Here is a 22,675-nt window from a genome sequence, read left to right as displayed (position 1 = left end):
GGGGGAGAATGAAATTGATTGGAACAATGAACTAGGAATGGCCAAGCCCACAGACCGTAGGATAATAAAACTCACGTTGGGCCTAGTCATAGCTTAAAAATTCATTCAGATATTTTGAGCAAGTATGCAAACCAATAATTTACCTCTAATATGCAAAACGAAGAAGTGTAATATATGTAATGGCAATCCATTTTAAGGTGGTCATTGCATAATTACATGATTAAATAGTCAATGAAATTGAGAAACTTCATAATTATATCAGCATGTGTTACACACCCATTTTTTCATTTACTAATAAGTTCTTCGAAACATCGATTTCTACTTCGACGAAAGTCAGAATATAATTGTTAATAAAATTTAAAATTAGTCCACAAATGTCCACCAAAATCTAAATCAAACAATCAAAATTATATTGCTGCTGGGTTATTTAATTTAAATTTGATGTAGCTACACCAGTATATAATAGACTAATAGTCGTATTATATTATATTTAGTATGTTGATCATGTGCAAGAAGCAATCGATCCCTCGTGTTTTAGACTGATGAAGTTCAAACTTGATGTACTGTTTGTCATCTTGTACAATTGTCTTTGTATATTACTTTCTACGCCACACTTGTAATTTTAGTTTAAACCCTCTCTATAAATTATAATTAATTTAATTTAATTAGGCCTCCCAAAGCATGAGCTAACCACCCATCAAATATTAAGAATATTACTCTGTTTTTTTCTTTTAATGAAATGAATTTTTATTGCGATGAAACTTCAAAGCTAAGGATTGCATGTAAATGCTATATCAAAATGAACATGCATGCTCTTGCTGACTAAAGAAGGAGCTAAGCTGAACAATTTTGACCACTGTTCCATCTAAAAGAAAAGATATAATGCTCAGCAAATATTAAATGAATTTTATTTTCTAATTTATTCTGGCTAATAATAATAATACTAATTAATTAACAGCTTAACCCATCTTTCCATTTTCAAATAAATTAATGCTCCTCTCAGAGTCTTAATTAATTATATATTAGGAATGGGATATGGTGGTGTGATGGCAACAGCATTAACTTTTGGAAGGAAGTTGACAGGATTGACTTTGTAATATTTGCTTGTATTAGTCAAACTAATAAAAAAGAATTCAGCAACTGAATGAATGTCATCAAAACAAATATTAAGTGATATATTGAAGGGACCCTTCTGTTTGCTCATCTCCTTTGAAAAGCTTCCAAATTCTTGGAGAATTTGGACTTTGGTGACATGTTTTGCATATGTAGCTAGGCACATGTGGTCATAAAACTAACTGATATTCAGGGATAGAAAGATAGATTGGTGTAGAAGATGGTGAAGAGTCAGCAGTGTGAGAAGGCAGCTGTGAAGAAAGGGCCATGGAGCCCTGATGAGGATCACAAGTTGATAGCTTACATTCAGAGATATGGTATTTGGAATTGGAGTCAGATGCCAAAACCTGCTGGTATGAAACTATGAAGCCATTCAGAGGTTTCTTTTCCTTTTATTTTGGTACTTAGTTTCTGTTTGTTTTTGGGGTTCAAAGTTTTGATGTCAATGATAATAGTCTGCCACGTTTCAGGTCTGGCAAGGTCTGGGAAAAGTTGTAGGCTTCGTTGGGTGAATTACTTGAGGCCGGATATCAAGCGCGGAAGCTTCAGCAAGGAGGAAGAGGAGGCCATACTCAAGTTGCATGAAACAATGGGAAATAGGTAAGTATTGTATAGCTCTGCAACTATCTACCAGTTAAAACTTATGAATTTGCATTAAAAACTTGATAAAAGAATAAGCGTGCAAGTTTCAGTTTAGGACGGACTGGAAATCCATGTTCTGATTAAGCAATTTGTGCAGTTTCATCCATTTTTCTTTTCTTTCTAGATGGTCTGCTATTGCTGCAACACTTCCTGGAAGAACAGATAATGAAATTAAAAATTACTGGCACACCCACTTGAAAAAACGCTTCAAGGCGACTGAACCAGCACAAGAAGCACAAGTGTTCAATGACAAGAAGAAGAAGTTTTCTGAAACTGAACTCTTTCTTCTGGGTGAAACTCCAAAGGCATCAAATTTGGAGACAACGTCAACTTCATCAAGCTCTGGTCCTGTTCATGTTGATCATAATAAAGACCAGATTGCAGAGCAGAACATTTGTGCATCTGAAACATTTGGTGAACTACAAAGTTTGTGGGCACAGTCACACATTGTGCAGGATTCTGAGGCAATATTTACAGATCCTGGATTCACATTATCCAATCCTCCAACTCAGTGTTGGCTGCAAGAGCCCATATTCCCTGCTGGTTCATCATACAATGACGCCTCCTATGATTATTGGATTAATTTATCAATGCAGGCTGAAATAGATGGAATCTGAAAATGTTCAATCAAATGCCAATAGTTAGGAGTTTGTTTCAACTTTGGAACTAATGGGAATTGTATGTCTTGCCATTTCATGTCAATTTCAATCAAATGCCTTCTAATGATAGTATAAAGATTAGGGTTGGTTACAAATTACAATGGAGGAAACCTTGTTGGATAAATGGACAAAATGTTTGTGGCTCAAAAATTGGGAAAAAAAAAACTGAAGAAAATATTTGCTTTCATTGAGAGTCGAACTCAAGACCTCCCGCTTACTAAACGGGTGCTCTAACCAACTGAGCTATGAAAGCTTTGTTGATAAGTTCATGTAACTCTAATTATTTAATTGTATGCAAAACGCAGCCGCAGGTGGCAGAGTTGCAGAGCCCATTCATATCCTATCCTCGCCGCTGGATTGAATTGATGACTGAAACTAAAATCTAAAACCCACTAACGGAATTTTTTGCATTATTCAATTCCATTTGAGATTTTTTGTTTGTTTGTTTTCTTGAGCCACGTCTTTGTCTACTCTCAGGTCCGACGAAAACTTGAACCTTGAGAGCGTCAGCGAAACCGCCACGGTTACGTTCTAAAACAGAGCAAGGGTCTTTACATAACCTGGCTTTTAAGGTTTCTCTGGTTGTTTATAACACCAGTTTTGGGCTGTTACATTACCACCAAGCTTCGTCCTGTTCCCTGCAAATGAGGTTATAGAGAAGAGGTCTTTAATGGCAAAAGAGAGGGTCGGGCAAATTGCGGATGGGTACAGAAAAACTGCAGACTAGAATAGGGAACGATCCTTATCCAAATTTTTAGTATAGCCGAGCGACGATACTCTTCAAATATATTCGAATATTTAACAGTATAGCCGAGCGGCTATACATGTTGAATATATTCGAATATTAAATAGTCTAGCCGCGCGGCTATACTATTTAATAGTTTAATAGTTTAATAGTATAGCCGATCGGCTATACTAGTTTTCCAAATATTTAATAGTACAGCAGCTACGGTTTACGTCTTCATTCAATCAAGTACGCTGAGCGCACACGCGGTTTGTATCTTGCATTCTTGGACAATTTCAAGCAATTCATGCTTCAAAAACCTGACCCTGGATACAATTATGCAAAGCTCATGGAGGAGTACTCCTCAAAAAAAGATGGCAAACTTCCAACTCATACAGAGGTGACAGCAGAACGCAGCAAAGAATCCAGGGCAGTAACTTATGTTGCGGAACCAGGTATATGGAGAATGATATTGCAATGGTGCGACATGCTTACCACTTCTATAAAATCTTCAGGGGTCTTATTGTGAGATCCCATTTTTAGCTTCCACGAACGCTTTGAGAGCCGTGCATTTTTCTACGACAGAAAGGCAGAAGCAGCTTTTAGATTGATTGCAATTGAGCTCAACTTTGTATATGAAGCTCTCTTCACCAAGGCTGTTGTGGTGCATTCTACGCGAGGATGCATTTTCCGGGCTATATCCTTCACTGCGGTTTCCATAGCCCTTGATTTCTTCTATAAACTAGAGAAACATGATTACCATAAGTTTGATGTTGGAATTACCTATATCCTGCTTTTTGGTGCTTTAGGCCTGGATTCAATAGCTCTTTTCATGCTTATATCCTCTGATTTGGACTATCGCAGCTCTGACGAAATCTTGGCAAAAATATTCAACTTGATAGACTATTCCCTCAAGGAACGCGAAAAAAAGTTTCCTAATATTTTTAACTACCCTGGCATTGCCTACATTAAAATCATCGATCTCTTGAGCCTCAAGGATCTTCGAGATAAAATGAAATATAGGTCCAGCACAGCCAATAAAATATGTTCGGCAAGAGGTGATTGGGTTCTCCAGGATAGTGATTGGAATAGTACTGAACACAGTACCTTACAATCATATATTGTGGAAGATGATTATGATCAGAGCATTCTATTGTGGCACATTGCTACTGAGTTCTGCTATAACATGCAGCCGAGCAATGGAGATGGCTATAAATTCAGTAAGGCCCTGTCAGATTATATGTTATATCTCTTAGACAAATAAGATTTCGGGATACGTGTGAAGAAGCCACAAAATTCTTTAGCAGAAGAGAACTAGGGTCAGGAAGATCAGGTGGAGATGAACAACAACTAGAGGCCTGTCGGAGAATCCTTGAGGTGAATACCGAAGTTGAACCTGTTGCTGTCATTGTCAAAGGGGATAGAAGTAAATCCGTTCTGTTTGATGCACGTATTTTGGCCGAACAATTTATGGAATTGAAGGAAAAGAAATGGGGGCTAATGAGTAAAGTATTGGTGGAACTGCTCTCATATACTGCCGGTCATTGCAGAGCAAATGATCATGCTCAATTATTTAATAGTATTGCTGCGCGGCTATACTCTTCGAATATTCTAATAGTATAGCCGACCAGCTATACGCTTTGAATACGAATATTTTAATAGCATGTCAGAAAAGGGTACTTGAGTTGAATATCACCCGAAAGAGAATGAGAAAACAACTTACCACAGGATAGCCAAAGCAAGCAATGTATGGTTACAGGATATGAAGAATTTTAATTTAAAAAGAAAACAAAGAGTAAGCCAAAACTAGAGCCCTGAAACACCAGACCAAAACTAGAGATTCTATAAAGGAAAAGAATTCTTATGATAAAAAATTTGTGTCCCCATATATTTCACAAAAATAAAAAACAGATTTAAGTAGGTTTCCCTCAAGAACCTTGTGGAGCAATATATTTCTTCTCAAGTATGGAACCATATATCCTCTACTTTCCGAAACTAGAACTTAGAGTTTGAAATACAACTCAGTTATACAAGAGCAAAGAATTACACCAAACAGGGGAAAGCTGTTTTAATCAGAAAGATTTAAGTAAGATACCAATATCACAGTGACTCGAAGCAATCTATCAATCAGAACTTGAAGGAACTAGGATGCGACTAACTAACTTATAGACCTTGCAGCTTTTGGTGTTGTGGAACAAGCACTCACAGCATACCATGTTATTCCGAACTACATGCGTACGTCAAACCATTTATCCAACATTTTTGAAACTCCATGAACATGTGAATCTTAACATATGTATGTCAAACATTTTGAAACTCCATTAGCATGGGAATGTTTTCCTCTAGTATAGAAGCTAGTATTTACCTAATTTTAGACGATTTGGGAGCACAGTAGTGCATTTCCCCTCTTGTTACTCATCTGACAGAGTGCTGGGTTTAGGGGTTAGGGATTTGGGGATTTTGCAACACGGCCTCAATCGCAGTTGGCCTGAAATCGTCATTTCCTACCCTTTTAAGAGTATAGCCGCTCTGAATATAGTCGAATCTTTTAATAGTATAGCCGCGCGGCTATACTCTTTGAATGTAGTCGAATAGTCTAATAGTATAGCCGAGCGGCTATACTCTTAAATATATTCGAGCATTTCAACAGCTACTCTACATGAGAACTAATGTTGGGAAAGGAATTAGCAACGACTGGCAGACAATTGTTTATCTGCAAGTTTGGCAAAATCATTTGTTTTCTCTCTGGGTCCAGCATGTTGACTTGATGCCAATAATAAGATGCGAGTAAGCTTAGACAAACAACATTCCACCAAATTGAAATATTCTCTAACATCTTCACGAAACATCGCTCTTTTGCTTCACTTTAATCATAAATAATCATGGCAACGCGGTGCATATTCCAGTTCGAAATATCAAGAAAATATAGGCAGAACCAAATAGTGAAATACAGTGTCAATGAATAGCAGAAGCATATTTAAGAGTAAGAAAAATACCTAGTAACAAACTAAAGCATTGAAAATAATCAATCTCTCCCTGATGTCCCCCAGCACTGTTAAATCAGCCAAAAATATGAAGAAAAACATGGAGGTCGTTAGAAAACAATTCACAATTCTTTGTCGCGTAAACTGGAAAGTTACAAAACTATGTCAAATAGCCCCAGCATCATAATCACATATCACAACTTACAAGTCAATGCATACCTCTGAATCAACAAAATATAGGCAATCCTCATCGGCAATATAAAATGCCAACTTGGCGGATTCAAAATTTCCATCCTCGAAACCAAGGGAGGAACCAATCTAACACACAAACAATGGAAGTCCAAACTTGAGCTTGAAATTATTTCTGTAATTTATTTTTCAAAAAGTTCAAGCAAACAGACTACAGGAAGACAGAATACTATCGAATATTTTAATCGTATAGCCTATACTCTTGAATATATTTGAATCTTTTAATAGTATAGCCGCGCGGCTATACTCTTCGAATATATTTGAGTCTTTTAATAATATAGCCGTTGCGGCTGTACGCTTTGAATATATTCGAATATTTTAATATTATAGCCGCGCGGCTATACGCTTCGAATATATCTGAATATTTATTAGGAGAGATTTTGCAGATTAATAGTTTTCAACCCGAGAGAAACAGACATGCGACCCTTTTAAATTATTTATCTGTTTCTGCAGATTAATAGTTTCAGTTGGCGTAAAGGTTATGCATCCTGGTGTTGGTGAATCGATTAGGAGAGATTTTGTTATAATCAATCTGGTAGATTTTGTTAAATTCAGGAAAAAATATCTATAAAATAAAATAAACAGCCCAGACCCGCCTAGGCCGCCTAGGCAGAATTTTTTTATTCTGAGGGCACACGCGCTTCGTATCTTGGAAGCTTGGATAATTTCAAGGAATCCATGTTTAAAAAACCTGACCCCGGACCCGATTATGCAAAGCTCATGGAGAAATACCCTTCAAAAGATCAAGGTGGTCTACAAAAACAAAAAATTGTTTGGAGTGGACTAGACAAATTCTATTTCGAAGATGGTGGTATGAATCTGTATTCAACTCGATAGATCCTCAAGGAACGTCCAAAAATGACACCTACAATTATTGACTACTGTGGCATTGCCTGCATTAAAACCATTGACCTCTTAAATGGTTGATATTAGTTTGGTTGTGAAAACATGGTGAGGACAATTTCAAAGGAATTTTAAAAAATCTCCGATCTTTATCGATATCATGTTCCTGTTCCTTTGGAGAAACTCTCTGGTGAAACTTAACCACCATTACTTCCCTGGTTCTAAGATTCCTGATTGGCAGATGCAATGGGAATTGAATAACCTAAAGAAGCTCTATATCAGGGGTGGAAGCCTCTCAAATCTGTGTCACGGGCTGTCAAAATGGTGCGCAGTTCTTGGAAAAGTTGCAGATGGATTGGCGGAAACTGCAAGAATTGTTTCCAGGCCTGACCTACTTGGAGATAGTCAAGTGTCCTAAACTCAGTTTCATCCCATGTGATGAGAATGGTGTGTGGAAAAAGGCAGACTGAGTCTCAATCATTACTAGAAAAATTTATACTTCAATCTGCTGTATCCTTGTATTATTACTTTGCTGCTGCTAGCTAATAAAACTCCATAACCAGATTCTATGCTTCTTGAGTTTAGCATTCAAAGTTCTCACTCCTCTTTGTCAGCACCATTGACTGAGCCCAGCCCACAATGTCTTTAACTTTTCTGTTTTTGTAAGAATGTTTAAAGCCCACAAGATTCAATCCTTTTATCTTTTTTGGAATCTTTGGCTGTACTTTATCATTGCTAGCACTTAATTTTAAGCAAAAAAGGAAAAAATAATTTCAGCATTATTTGTAATTTTGCAACAACAAAAAAAAAAACCAACGGGTCCTGATGGGGACTAAAAAAAATTAATGAGATGCATGTAGCTTAAAGAACCAATCCAACATACCACCACCAACGTTCATTTAAGCATCACCAAAAAATAACAACACATGTGAATGTTGTCATAGATATTCAAATACAAATAATATTTTTTCTTCTACATATACAAATAGAAAATAGATGTTTTCAACTAGGAATATAATTTAAAGAAATATTATTTTTATATTATTAAAAAAAACGCCCAGAACCGCCTAGAGCCTAGGCAGATTTTTTATTTTATTTTTATAATAATAATTATTATTTTTGACGATTCAATCGCCTTTATTTTGTGGTGATACAAGTAAGTATGGACGGCATCATGCTTTGTTTAGCAAGTTTAAGTTACGAAATATAGGGGTGCATCCCTTTCAGAAAGTCCCTTCCTCCTAGGTTAGGGTTTTAGTGCCGCCAGTCTCCAGTACAGGTTGGTTAGGGTTTCTAAGTGATTGCTTGTGGTTCACGGCTGCTTTCAACGATGTCTGTTTCATCACACGTACAGTGTGGAATACGGCGGAACTATTGTTCAAGCGGGTTTTGGGTGTTGCCTTCGGCGTACAGAGGGAAGCACTTTTGTTCAAGCGGGGTTTGGGTGTTGCCTTCGGCTTACACAAGGAAGCATTGAGTGGATGATGGCGGCTGTTGATGAACTAGTATTAGGTCTCACCTCTTCCTTGGCAATTTCAGAATCTGAATCAGTGGAGGTTGTCGGGTTAGAGGATCTGGGAAACTTGAAGGCTGAACGGTTCTTGCTTGTTGGGAAATTGCTCACTTCAAAGGCGTTTCATAAGGAGGCTTTATTTGGCACGTTGAAGAGGATTTGGCATACCAGGGAGGAGTTCACTGCGGTGTCTCTGGACGACCCCAAGAGGTTCTTGTTCTCTTTCAAAACAGATTTTGATAGGAAGAAGGTGATGAGGGGCTCCCCTTGGACTTTTGATAGGGCGTTGTTGCTACTGGCGAGCACTGATGGTGAAGTGGATCCTATGTCCGTTTCGGTGGATTCGCAAAGTTTTTGGGTGCGTGTGCGCCGTATTCCGCCGATTTTTCTGACCCCGGCCATGGGAGAAAAACTAGGTAATTTTTTGGGTACGTTCTACATGGTGGATCGTGGCTTAAATGGAGACTGCTTGGGGAGCTTTCTACGTATCAGGGTGGGTTTGAAAATCAATGAGCCGCTGAAACGATGTATCACACTGCGTTTGTCGGCAGATGAACTGGCAAAACAGTATGAAATCGAATATGAGCGGCTCCCGTATTTCTGTTTATATTGTGGGCGACTGGACCACGTGGGTGCTGCATGCAGTGTCAAGGCCTCAGGGGCTATTGAAGTTGAACAATACAGACGGTGGAAAACGATAATGAAGGATGTGTATAGTATCCGGGCAGAGAATCAGTTAACAGGCCAGCGGCTAGGTTTGTTTGATGACGAACCTCAAAAGGATGACACGGCTTCGATGCCGTCCAAGCGTACGGGGGTGGTTCGATCCTTCGAGGAGGCCTTTGATGGGCAAGGAATGATGGAGATGGATAATGGGATGGATTGCCCCTTGGCGCAAGTCTTTAAAAGGCGTCGAGTGCACAAGGAAAAGGAGGTCACGGTCTCCTCACAAGGGGCCGATGGTGATGTGGTTGGCCACAGGGAAGGTAGGGTGCATCTGAACCAAGGGGTCACTGAGGCTGCGAGGTCGGATATGGGTCCCCTGCGGCTGGATGAGGATATCTCACAGATTCTTCATACTGCTCCAAGGCGTTTGGACAAGGGCAAAACAGTTTTGGGGGAAGATATCACTGCGGCTTCTGCTATCTTGGGGCCGCCAACCTCATTATGCAAAGGTAGTATACGACGTGGCTTTCAGCGAGGCCGTGCCAGGCCTCGGGGGAGTCCGGTGATGACTGATAATACATCTGGTGCTAAGCGCACACCCGTGATGGGTCCCGGGGGTCGGGCCCATCACGAGCAATGACAATCTTATGCTGGAATGTCTGGGCAACCCACGAACATTCCGAGCTCTGAGATTCCTTCTCAGAGATAAAAAGCCTCGTATCATCTTTTTGTCGGAGACCAAAAAGACGGTGCGCCAGATGGAGTGTGTGCAACGGCAATTGGGTATGATGGGGTGCTTCAGTGTGGGAAGAGAAGGAAGGGCGGGGGGTTTAGCTTTGTTATGGCAACACGGAGTGGAAGTATCTATTCTTTCTTCTTCTCCAGGGCATATTGACGCTATTTTAAAGGGTGTGGATATGGAGACTTTCCGCTTTACTGGGTTTTATGGTAATCCTGAAACGAGGTTACGACGGCACTCTTGGGATTTGCTACGACGAATTGCAGGGACTGTTCAAGGGCCATGGCTTGTAGGTGGGGATTTCAATGAAATACTTGAGGCTCATGAGTACTTGGGTCGCCGTTTCCGACCAATGTCACAAATGAGGGCCTTTCGGGAAGCTTTGGAGGAGTGTGGTTTGACAACTATTCGGTTTCAGGGGTATAAGTTTACATGGTCTAACCGGTGGCAAGGTGATGGGAATGTAAAGCTTCGGCTGGATAGAATGGTGGCTAATGGTGACTTTGTTAGGACCTTTCCTGAGGTCACAACGCATCATCTGAATTCTATGGTGTCTGACCATCTCCCTTTGTTGTCATATTTGAGACCAAGTACTTGGGCACGGACGCATAAGCGGTTTTTGTTCGAGGAAATGTGGACTACTGTTGAGGGTTGCCAAGATGTCATTACGCATGCTTGGGAGTCTGAGACTGGAACTGTCGTAGAGAAATTGAAGGCATGTCAAGGGCCTCTGCGGACGTGAAATAATGACCATGTAGGCCGAATACCCACAAAGCTCCGAAGTCTGCAGCGGAAGTTAGATGACACCCAAAGCAGAAGGTCTTCTCCAATAGTTGAGGCTCAACAGAGAGATATTTGTAGGGAAATGAATGTGTTACTGGAACGAGAAGAGATGTTGTGGAGGCAGAGATCGCGGGTCTCATGGATGAAATATGGGGACAAAAATACTAGATTTTTCCATGAACATGCAAAAATGCGGGGACGACGGAACCTAATTAAGACTATTGTAGATGATCAGGGGATATGGCGTACATCTACGGAAAGTATTGGCATTGTTTTTTGTGATTATTTTCAAGGCTTGTTTGCTTCAAATGGACTTCATGAGGTAGGGGCAGTCACTGAGGTGGTCAAACCGATACTCACTCAATCTCAAAATTTGCGCCTCAACCAAGTTTTCTTAAGGGAGGAGATCGAAACTTCTTTGGGTCAAATGTTTCCTACTAAGTCTCCAGGAGTGGATGGTATGTCGGCACTGTTTTATCAGAAGTATTGGGGGGTGGTAGGCAATGATGTGGTAGGGTACTGCCTTAATGTATTGAATGGGGGTGCCAGTGTGAAAGCAATTAATCACACACTTTTGACGCTCATTCCTAAGGTTGACAATCCGGTAAAAGTTACGGAGTTTCGGCCGATTAGTTTGTGTACAGTAATCTATAAGATGATTTCCAAGACTATAGTTAACAGGTTGAAGCCTATTATGCCGCTTATCATCTCCGAGTTTCAAAGCGCGTTTGTCCCTACACGGCTGATTACGGACAACATTCTTGCTGCTTTTGAAAGCATCCATGCTATTAAACGGCGTGGTGGGAGTAAGCTGAAGAAAATGGTACTAAAGCTGGATATGTCTAAAGCTTACGACAGGGTGGAATGGACATTTATTGAGGCTATGCTTAAGCGTTTGGGCTTTACCGATAGGTGGGTAGAGCTAATCATGGATTGTATATCCACTGTTACATACTCTGTTCAAGTTCAGGGGGTGGCGTCGGGACTGATTGTGCCATCAATGGGGCTGCGTCAGGGAGATCCTCTCTCTCCTTATCTGTTTTTAATTTGTGCGGAGGGACTGTCTGCTTTGCTTTCTAACGCACTCAGAATCAAGCGTATTAGTGGCATTTCCGTGGCTCAGGGAGCACCTACTATTTCTCATTTATTTTTTGCAGATGATAGCATATTTTTTTGTAATGCCCATCTTGCTGATTGTGCTTATTTGCTTCAAATTCTCAGCATGTATGAGAGAGCATCTGGTCAGAAAATAAATTTTGATAAGTCTGCAGTTTGTTTTAGCCCCAACACTGATCCGGTGATGAAGCAACTGATTGCTGAAATGCTTGGAGTGCCGATTGTTACATGTCATGAACGCTACCTTGGGCTGCCCACCTTAGCTCAACGCAGCAAATCCCGGATGTTTAATCATGTGCGAGAACAAGTGTGGCGCAAGCTTAATACTTGGGATACGAAGTTGCTGTCAGCGGCGGGCAAGGAGGTCTTAATTAAGGCGGTTGGTCAGGCACTACCTACTTATACAATGGGAGTATTTCAGCTGCCAAAATCTTTGTGTCAGGAATTATCTGCTATGATTGCAAGGTACTGGTGGGGGAAGAGTGGTAGGAAAGGAATTCATTGGTTGGGTTGGAGAAAATTGTGTAAACCAAAATGGCTGGGAGGCCTTGGTTTCAGACACTTTGAAGCTTTTAATAAAGCCATGGTCGCAAAACAGGCTTGGCGAATTTTAGAGAACCCCACCTCTCTGGTGGCTAAGATGCTTAAAGCCCGATATTTTCCAGAGGATGATTTTATGCAGGCTAGTTTGGGGAGTTCGCTGTCACTGATATGGAGATCTATTCTGTGGGGACGTGAGGTTATTGAGGATGGCTTGCTTTGGAGGGTGGGCAATGGAGCTTCTATCCGTGTTCTCCAAGATAAGTGGATTCCAAAACCTTTTACGTTTAAACCATTGATGACTAGAGGGCTGGAGCAGACGTCTATGGTCTCTGACCTTCTAACGGCTTCTGGCTCTTGGAATTTGCCACTGTTAGAGCAACATTTTAGCTTGGAAGATCGGGATATCATTTCTGGCATCGCTTTGGGATCAGTTTCACAGCTGGGTGACAGCAAATATTGGTTTTTCTCAAAGAACGGGAAATATTCCGTTAAAATTGGGTATCGTGTGGCGGTAAGGCAGTGCGATGATGATTTTGGAGTGGGAGGATCGGATCAGAGTGCTCAAGAAGGCTTCTGGAAGCGAATTTGGAAGCTAGCTGTCCCCAACAAAATTAAGATGCTGCTGTGGCGGGCATGTACTGAAATTCTGCCAACTGCAGTCAATTTATTTAAGAAAAGGGTGCTTCCGTCTCATGTGTGCTCAAGGTGTGGGAACTATCCTGAAGATGCTTTCCATGCTTTGTGGTCGTGTAAAATGAGTCAAAAGCTATGGAAGTGTACCCATTTCATCCGGCGAATTAATATGGCGGGGGGCACCTTCGCTGATGCTTTTGAGGCTGTGGCTTCAATGCTGTCGAAAGCTGACTTAGAGCGCTTTGCTTGTTGTGCGTGGAGTGCGTGGAAACTACGTAATGATTCTTTGCATGGGAAACAGATTACACGGGTGGATAATATGGTGGAAAACACGATGGAAATGCTGGAAGTGTTTAAATCTTGTGAGGAGCGGTCCAAGCTCCCCCTCGTCTCTCCGCAGGCCCATTGGTTGAAACCACGGGTCAATACTCTTCTCCTTAACTGTGATGGGGCTGTGGGACGTGAGCAAGGTGATCGGGGTCTGGGGGGAGTTTGTCGTGACCACGCCGGAAACTTTATCTGTGGTTTCGCATCGTTTGGTCCACCTGGTTTGGATGTTTTGGGCACGGAGTTAGTGGCTGTCCGGGAAGGGTTATTGATGATGGGATACATGGGTTTTACTCGGTTTACCATTGGTCTTGATTCTCAAGAAGCTGTTTCTATGCTTAAAGATGGTTTGGATTGGTGGAGTAATATTGGTAATGTGGTGGAGGATGTTCGTCGGTTAATGGTTGATCGAGAGGTGGCTGGAGTGTTCTACCAACACCGGCAGGGTAATGGGGTGGCACATAGTCTAGCTCAGCATGGGTTGAGAGTGAGATCTCGCCTTTTTTGGAAAGACCGTGCTCCTCCATGGTTAAGCATTCTTTTAGATAAGGATATAGCTATGGTGTAATTCATTGTTTGTTTTTGAGATGCGGTGGTACTCTTTTTCCTTGACCGGATTTTCCCCCATTGGGGGTTTTGGATGGCAAGGTTTTAATGAGGCCACACTAACGCTCTCCGTTCATTTGTAAACGTTATCATTGGTTGGTGCTACGGTTGAATGAATCTTTCTATTTGATCAAAAAAAAAAAAAAAAGTAAGTATGGACAATTCCGTCTCCCCCAATAGAGATTCTACAGGGAATTTACGTTTCCTGCTAGAGGAAATACCCCATTCTCATTGTACAATACCGCGAACAGTTTTTACTGGCGAGATTTATGCACCAAAGCTCCACGAACGAGGGTTTGGCCGCAAGCTCCCTGAGATTTTTGATAATTTTGACCACAGGATTCTATTGTTTGTGGCATATTTCTACTGACTTGTGCTATAACATGGACAAAAGCAATGCTGGTCTTGAATTCAGTTAGACCCTGTCGGATTACTTTGATGTCTTCTGGCAGAAGCCAAGTGGACAAGTAAGATTCCGGGATACATGTGCAGAAGCCAAAAGATTCTTTAGCATCATACGAATCTTTTGTCTCATCTCATGAGGACTTTTGTATATGCGAATGAGAATAAGATATTGCTCATCTGCTTGAAAACCCATATTTTTTTTAGTGTACTCATTCTTTCTTTCTTTTTCTTTTTCTTTTTCTTTTTTCCTGATGAAGTGTAGCCTACTCATTCTGTAACTTATGCTGTTTACTATCTTTACCATTTTCAAGATGCATGCCTTGAGTTGAGTCTCAACTTTTGATCTGATAGGAACCTGTTCAGAAGAATCGGAGATTGCGTTTGATGAAAGGCTCTTCTCATATGATATTGACAACTAGACTTTGATTTGGATCCAGAAAAACTGCAGACTAAGGTAATAATTGGTCTTAGAACTCCAAGTTCTTAAAGGTCTTCATGATTTGTTAGGAACATTTAACGTGAAAAATTGCAGTGATTATTAAGTGATGAGGAATTGACCGAATCAAGACAATCCCTTCATTGAGAAACTGAGCATCAACTTTTCCAACTGTCCAATACAAGCTGTGGAAAATATACAACTTTTCAAACTGAGTATTAATACCGAATGTAATACTTAATCTTTAGGTGGCTTGGCTTCTTGATGCTCCGTTCGTGCGCAAACCTCCATTCTAGCTTTAGCTCTCCAGTGGGATCTCTTGCCTGGATTTGTAGTTGATTTTGGCTCATGAAAGCTTAAATAGCTAGCATATGCCCTTATTCATGGTAAATTTTCTTCCATCTATTTAACTAATCAGACGTTGATAAGGTCTTTCCATTTTGGTAGGTAGAAGTTTACACGTTCATAAATAAATTAACATTTTACATTAGTAATTAATTGTAGATAAGTGAGTCAAAAAGCCAGAGGCGCTTTAATTAAATTCAGTTCGCTTTATTAGTGACAGTGACCTTCAAGTCTTACTTTGACAGCTGGGCTGGGCCACAATGTTCCCCAACTTGTTTGGAATTTTCCCTGCTAGTATTTATTTAGCTTCAATGAAGCTAGTTTCAAACCTTCAAGCGTAGCATGACTTACAGAGTTGACTTCCAGCAAGCAATTAGCATGGCTGAGAAGTATCATATCAGTACTGGACCAATAAGAAATTAAGCACAATGTCATTAGCCTTCTGCACAGCTTAATTGGTTTGTGCTTCAGACTTTCAGCTTCAAGTCCACTCAACCCAGCAGGTTTTTCCTCTATCCTTCTTCTTATCTTCATTTTCGGCCTTGTTTCTTTGCTTTGGCATGAATTGTTTATTTGGGGTTGCTTTCTCTGTTGCCAAATTCCTAATATTATTGTTGGCTGTAGACTCTAGTTCATGAACCGTTAATCACCTTATACACTATGCTAATCTTTTTTAAACACCCTGCTATGCCTGTTAGTCATCAACTTAATATCCTGATTACCGAAAATTTGTTTGAGCTTGTCTATGAATACATTTCAGTTAAATTCTTTTCTTGTTTTAATGGGTTGTGTTGTTAAATGTATCCGAAACTCCATTTTATGTTGTTTTTGTTCTTCAAAAGCCTCACTGCATGCTCAGTATAATGAAACGAAGGTGAAATTGGCAATTTGGGAGGCAGCCTTTTTTATCCCATAAGTGTCTGCCATCCTAGTGAAGTTGAGGTCAGTCTAGTTTTTCAACAACGCCAACAACTAGGGTAGCTAGTGATTAAATCCACTTCTGGCTAGCCCAAAACTACAAAGCTGCAGGTAGTAAGTAACTTTTGCAGTTTTGGCCACTCACCATCCATAATGATTAGATTTCCTGCTACAATACCCATTAGGGAAAACTGAATTTATTTTCAGTATGTGCTTTTGCAATTGAAAAGATCCCATCCGGTGATCGATAGACTTTGATCACCAACATACCATTACTAATGTTTATTTATGTTAAGCGTGAACAACAAAGTGATTTTATTTATTCAACAATGGATGGATACAAGGCTTTATGGAGGACTAGGCTTATTGTCTTAAATTCTGGAATGCCTACAACAATTATGTCTTAAAGCTTGACTTTGTCAAAGTTTGTGGATATTTCTTGAGGTTTCTACTTTTTTTTAGATTTTCCTAAATTCTTCAAGACAAGTGTGTATTAAATTTAACAATTTAATATCATATTAAGCAGAGAATTTCAAATTTGTCCTTGTGCTTAATTGATTTGTAGAAGCTTTGCAATTGCTGAATTTCTAGGATATGGTTTCCTCCATAAATCCCATTCCTAAGAGCGTCAAGAAGCTATGGGAAAGGTGGAACCTCCGGAGCTTTATCCTTTTAAGCCTCACATTGCAGACCATTTTAATTCTTGGTGCACCCTTCAGAAAGCGAGCACCCAACTTGGCGATAATCTTCATCATCTGGTCATCTTATTTGCTGGCTGACTGGGCTGCTAACTTTGCAATTGGGTTAATCTCTAACAGCCAAGGCGATGCTCGAGGTACAGGCGATAACAATGAGGATCTTTTGGCATTTTGGGCTCCATTTCTCTTGTTACACCTTGGTGGTCCAGACACCATTACTGCGTTTGCTCTTGAAGATAACACGCTGTGGCTAAGGCATTTTCTTGGCCTCATATTCCAAGTTATAGCTGCCATATATGTCTTCGTTCAATCATTTCCCACCAACAAGCTGTGGCCATCAACAATCCTCCTGTTTCTGGCAGGAACCATCAAGTATGCTGAGCGCACACGCGGTTTGTATCTTGCAAGCTTGGACAATTTCAAGGAATCCATGCTTAAAAAACCTGACCCTGGACCCAATTATGCAAAGCTCATGGAGGAGTACTCCTCAAAAAAAGAAGCCAAACTTCCAACTCATATAGAGTTGACAGCGGAACGCAGCAAAGATTTCAGGACAGTAACTTATGTTGCGGAAGAAGGTGATATGGAGAATGATCTTGCAATGGTGCGACATGCTTACCACTTCTATAAAATCTTCAGGGGTCTTATTGTGGATCTCATTTTTAGCTTCCACGAACGCTTCGAGAGCCGTGCGTTTTTCCATGACATAGAGGCAGAAGCAGCTTTTAGATTGATTGCAATTGAGCTCAACTTTGTATATGAAGCTCTCTTCACCAAGGCTGTTGTGGTGCATTCTAGGCGAGGATGCATTTTCCGGGCTATATCCTTCACTGCGGTTTCCATAGCCCTTGGTTTCTTCTATAAACTAGAGAAACATGATTACCATAAGTTCGATGTTGGAATTACCTATACCCTGCTTTTTGGTGCTTTAGGCCTGGATTCAATAGCTCTTTTCATGCTTATATTCTCTGATTGGACTGTCGCAGCTCTGAAAAAATCTTGGCAAAATTTTTTTGTCGCTGCTATGCTAAAAAAGTACCTCAGTTTCAAGAGACCAAATTGGCCTACAAATTCAAATACAAGTTGTTTGATTTGGATTAAACAAATCCTGTTTCGAAGGTGGTATGAATCCGTCTCTGCATTCAACTTGATAGACTATTCCCTCAAGGAACGCGAAAAAATGTCTCCTAATATTTTTGATTACCTTGGCATTGCCTACATTGAAATCATCTATCTCATGGGCCTCAAGGATCTTCGAGATAAGATGAAATATAGGTCCAGCACCACACTCACTAAAGAGTTATGGGAATTCATTTTTCAGGAGTTGAAAAGTAAATCCCTGCTTGCAGATGATCCTGAAACTGCCAAGAGAATATCTTTGGCAAGAGGTGATTGGGTTCTCCAGGATAGTGATTGGGACATTAGTGAAGACAGTACCTTACACAGAACCTTACAATCTTGTATTGTGGACGTTGAATATGATCAGAGCATTCTATTGTGGCACATTGCTACCGAGTTCTGCTATAACAAGGAGGACAAGAGCACAGATGTTTGTAAATTCAAAAAATTCAGTAAGACCCTGTCGGAATATATGTTATATCTCTTAGTTATGCAGCCTACTTTGACGTCTTCTGTAGCAGGAATTGGACAAATAAGATTTCGGGATACGTGTGCAGAAGCCAAAAAATTCTTTAGCAGAAGCGAACTAGGGTCAGGAAAATCAGGTGGAAATGAACAACTAGACGCCTGTGAGAGAATCCTTGGGGTGAATACCGAAGTTCAACCTGTTGCTGTCAAAGGGGATAGAAGTAAATCCGTTCTGTTTGATGCATGTATTTTGGCCAAACAATTGATGGAATTGAAGGAAAAGAAATGGAAGCTAATGAGTAAAGTATGGGTGGAACTGCTCTCATATACTGCCAGTCATTGCAGAGCAAATGACCATGCTCAATTGCTGGGCAAAGGTGGAGAGCTTGTCACTTTCGTTTGGTTGTTGATGGCTCATTTTGGCATAGGGGAGCAGTTCCAAATAAATGAGGGCCATGCTAGAGCAAAACTCATCGTGGGGAAGTAAACGGCAAGATGTATTGGATAGAACTATTTGAAGTTAATCTTAATTATGATATGAACCTTTTTTCTCATGAGACATTTGTACTGAATCCTAAATAAAAATACACTTGTTGTCTTATGTTTCTTTTTTTTTTTCAGATGAAGCAATTTGACCCAGTATAGTCGTTTCTGTTTAGGCGACTTCTTCTTAGGCCAAGATCTCTAGTGGGATTTCTTTGAACATTCTCGTTTAAACAAAGTATAGACTGAGACTGAGCCGTGGTCCCAAATTATTAGAAGACTATAAATATAGGAGGGGCCTCAGTTGTGGTCCCAAATCATGCTTTAAGTCAGTCGTCTCATCTGCTTCCTGGTAAAAAAGAAACTATTTAGAAGAAAATGACACTAGTACTCGGAGAAAGACAAAACTCTTTTTCTTTTTTCTTTTTTCTTTTTTTACAAAACAATTGACTAAACCATCAACGCCACAGAAGGAGAAATCCTTTTTCTGCAGCTGGATACCATGAAAGTTTTAGATGCATTGTCTATCAAGATCATGAGGGAAAATATAATTATGATTGTAAAAATGAGACTGTTTAGAAGGAAATGACAGCACTACATGGTTCCAAGTCTCCAAACCTGTAAAAACGACTTACTATAATAAAAGCAACAGAGAAAGACAAGTCTTTTTTGCTTTTTAATAGAAAAAACAAAACAACAATTGACTAAACCAGCACGAGCTTTCTCTGCAGCTGGATACCATGAAAGTTTAAGGTGAAATATCTGCATTCATATTGCTAAACCCAACTTCGTAGTAGGTGCATCTTAAGGAAAGGTACTTGACTTGACTATTCGAAGTTGGTACGAATTTAAGTATATCACCCCAAAGAGAATGAGGATAGAACTTTCGACAGGATTACCATAGCCCTTGGTTTCATCTATAAACTAGAGAAACATGATTACCATAATTTTGATGTTGGAATTACCTATACCCTGCTTTTTGGTGCTTTAGGCCTGGATTCAATAGCTCTTTTCATGCTTATATTCTCTGATTGGACTGTTGCAGCTCTGACGAAATCTTGGCAAAAATCTTTTGTCACTATTATTGTAAAAAAGTACCTCAGTTTCAAGAGACCAAGTTGGTCTAAAAATACAAGTTGTTTGGACTGGATTATACAAATCCTGTTTCGAAGGTGGTATGAATCCATCTCTACATTCAACTTGATAGATTATTCCCTCAAGGAACGCGAAAAAATGTTTCCTAATATTTTTGACTACCCTGGCATTGCCTACATTAAAATCATCGATCTCTTGGGCCCCAAGGATCTCCGAGATAAAATGAAATATAGGCACAGCACGCCTCTCACTAAAGTGTTATGGGAATTCATTTTTAAGGAGTTGCAAAGTAAATCCATGCTTGCAGATGATCCTGAAACAGCCAAGAGAATATGTTCGGCAAGAGGTGATTGGGTTCTCCAGGATAGTGATTGGAATAGTACTGAACACAGTACCTTACTACGATATATTGTTGAAGTTGATTATGATCAGAGCATTCTATTGTGGCACATTGCTACTGAGTTCTGCTATAACATGGAGCTGAGCGATGGAGATGGCTTAAATTCAGTAAGGCCCTGTCGGATTATATGTTATATCTCTTAGTTATGCATCCTACTTTGACGTCTTCTGTAGCAGGAATTGGACAAATAAGATTTCGGGATACTTGTCAAAAACTTGTTAGCCACCCGAAGGTGCATGTTTTAAATTTATAAAACTTGCAAGCGCACGAATCGTTTGTAGAATAAGCGTGTGTAAGTGCGAGGTCGTAACCACAGGGAGTGTGTGAAAAAGATGGAAAACTAACCCAACCCAAGTTAATTCAAAGTTGAAAAAGAAAATGAAATAAAGCAAAGAATTGAAAATGCAAATAAACTAAAATAAGGGAAAAACTAAGGTTTTAGATTCCATACCATTATTCCATAAACTCTAACAATTCCCACAGAGTAGCAATCAAGAAATCAATCTACTAATTTCTCAAGATATATCAATTAAGCATGCATTTTTATGAATCTTATGTAAATTCCCCTTCCCTTCATAATTATAAATTCTAAGCCATCCTATGTGAAAAATATTGTTTAACTACAAAGGATCAAAGAAAATTGTATATTAGTAATACAAAACCAAGGATGCATTAATAGATTAACTAGTATTCCTAATTACCACAAATACATGATAGAAGTGGTGAAAAGAAAATTAACATATTAATCATGTGAATGTGAAATTATAAACATTGAAGAATATAATAGTTGGGAATTGAAAGTTAAGAACTAGAACTTCATTTCATAATGGTATTTCATCATTAACAAAGTTTAACTAGACATAAATAAAATAACAAAACAAGATAAGAATTAAGAACAAAGAGGAGAAGGAAAAATTGCATCATCAACCCCTTGGTTCCTTGCCTCATGGCTCCCCAAGGTTCTCTCCAATTATATTGCCATTTTTCCTCTCCCTTTGGTGCCTAAGAATTGCACAAAATCTGCACTCTATTCTACTAAAATCTGCTCTACAATTCTCCACTCATTCTCTTTGCATTACCTTTTATTTATAGAAGAAGGAAAGCAACGAAAGCATCAACATAATCATCATCTTCACTTGTTGGCAGCTGCACACATGGTGCTGCCCATTCTTCTTTTAGCATGGAGGTCTGGCTCTTTATTTGCTGCCAACCCATGTGCTGCTGTCCAAAGTTGCTGACTGCTAAAGTTCTTTTGCTGCTACACATGTGTTGCTGGAAAAATGAATTCTTCTACACCAAGCTTGGTGTAGGAAGGCCTGAGGTTTCAATATGTATCCAATGGGGCTCAAATTTGAATATGTTATAATAGACACCCATTGGAATAACTTTCATGAAGAATGCATTCCCATCTGAGCAGTAAAAACGTATGTTTTGGGGCTTGCAAGCTGACTGCCGAAAATGGACTGGAGTTTAGGCTTCATTTCTTTTCTCTCCTTGGGCTGCTGCACAAGAAATAGCTACCAATTAGAGAATTCAAATGAATGAGCCTTTATTTCAATGAAGTGCAAATGGATTTGTAAAATGCAATGTAACATTCTAATTGGTGCAAAATTAATTAAAACAAAGTACTAACAAATATAGATTAGGGATAGAAATTGTAATAATTATGTGTTTATCAATACTTGTGCAGAAGCCAAAAAGTTCTTTAGCAGAAGAGAACTAGGGTCAGGAAAATCAGGTGGAAATGAACAACGAGACGCCTGTCAGAGAATCCTTGAGGTGAATACCGAAGTTGAACCTGTTGCTGTCAAAGGGGATAGAAGTAAATCCGTTCTGTTTGATGCATGTATTTTGGCCAAACAATTGATGGAATTGAAGGAAAAGAAATGGGAGCTAATGAGTAAAGTATGGGTGGAACTGCTCTCATATACTGCCGGTCATTGCAGAGCAAATGACCATGTTGAATTGCTGAGCAAAGGTGGAGAGCTTGTCACTTTTGTTTGGTTATTGATGGCTCATTTTGGCATAGGGGAGCAGTTCCAAATAAACGAGGGCCATGCTAGAGCAAAACTCATCGTGGGGAAGTAATTATTTGGAGTTAATATTAATTATCATATGAATCTTTGTTCTCATGAGACATTTGTACTGAATCCTATATAAGTTAATGA

General features: G+C 39.7%; 2 protein-coding genes, 1 non-coding gene and 2 pseudogenes across 5 annotated transcripts; 4 read left to right on the top strand and 1 right to left on the bottom strand.

Moving 5' to 3' along the window:
* The first annotated feature begins 1,199 nt into the window (after positions 1 to 1,199).
* LOC110748040 (transcription factor MYB15-like) lies at positions 1,200 to 2,462 on the top strand. Its single transcript, XM_021948081.2, has 3 exons — positions 1,200 to 1,466; positions 1,584 to 1,713; positions 1,880 to 2,462. The coding sequence occupies exons 1-3, from the start codon at positions 1,334 to 1,336 to the stop codon at positions 2,370 to 2,372; spliced, it is 756 nt and encodes a 251-aa protein (XP_021803773.2). The 5' UTR covers positions 1,200 to 1,333; the 3' UTR covers positions 2,373 to 2,462.
* Positions 2,425 to 4,761, top strand: LOC148295323 (uncharacterized; annotated as a pseudogene).
* TRNAT-AGU (transfer RNA threonine (anticodon AGU)) lies at positions 2,594 to 2,667 on the bottom strand. Its single transcript has one exon. It is a non-coding gene; the product is annotated as a tRNA-Thr (tRNA).
* A 10,880-nt stretch (positions 4,762 to 15,641) lies between the features above and the next one.
* Positions 15,642 to 19,130, top strand: LOC110757979 (uncharacterized). Of its 3 annotated transcripts, none has more exons than XM_021959749.2 (2): positions 15,642 to 15,829; positions 16,836 to 19,130. In XM_021959749.2, the coding sequence occupies exon 2, from the start codon at positions 16,839 to 16,841 to the stop codon at positions 19,014 to 19,016; it is 2,178 nt and encodes a 725-aa protein (XP_021815441.2). In that variant the 5' UTR covers positions 15,642 to 15,829; positions 16,836 to 16,838; the 3' UTR covers positions 19,017 to 19,130. The 3 variants fall into 3 exon arrangements, with proteins under 3 accessions (XP_021815441.2, XP_088108631.1, XP_021815440.2); XM_088252505.1 differs by having other exon boundaries at positions 16,813 to 19,130; XM_021959748.2 differs by having other exon boundaries at positions 16,810 to 19,130.
* A 467-nt stretch (positions 19,131 to 19,597) lies between these two features.
* LOC110757971 (uncharacterized) lies at positions 19,598 to 22,602 on the top strand (annotated as a pseudogene).
* The last annotated feature ends 73 nt before the right edge of the window (positions 22,603 to 22,675 follow it).

This window comes from Prunus avium, chromosome 4 (genome assembly GCF_965620075.1).
Source record: "Prunus avium chromosome 4, drPruAviu1.hap1.1, whole genome shotgun sequence".
Lineage (NCBI taxonomy): Eukaryota > Viridiplantae > Streptophyta > Magnoliopsida > Rosales > Rosaceae > Prunus > Prunus avium.
This window is presented reverse-complemented; position numbering and strand designations above follow the sequence as displayed.

What these genes read in the sequence shown, in the direction of transcription:
- LOC110757979 (XM_021959749.2), top strand. Translation starts at nt 16,839, where the DNA reads ATGGTTTCCTCCATAAATCCCATTCCTAAGAGCGTCAAGAAGCTATGG.
- LOC110748040 (XM_021948081.2), top strand. Translation starts at nt 1,334, where the DNA reads ATGGTGAAGAGTCAGCAGTGTGAGAAGGCAGCTGTGAAGAAAGGGCCA. An exon ending in TCAGATGCCAAAACCTGCTG is followed by an intron (nt 1,467 to 1,583) that starts GTATGAAACTAT and finishes GCCACGTTTCAG; the next exon opens with GTCTGGCAAGGTCTGGGAAA. An exon ending in CATGAAACAATGGGAAATAG is followed by an intron (nt 1,714 to 1,879) that starts GTAAGTATTGTA and finishes TTTTCTTTCTAG; the next exon opens with ATGGTCTGCTATTGCTGCAA.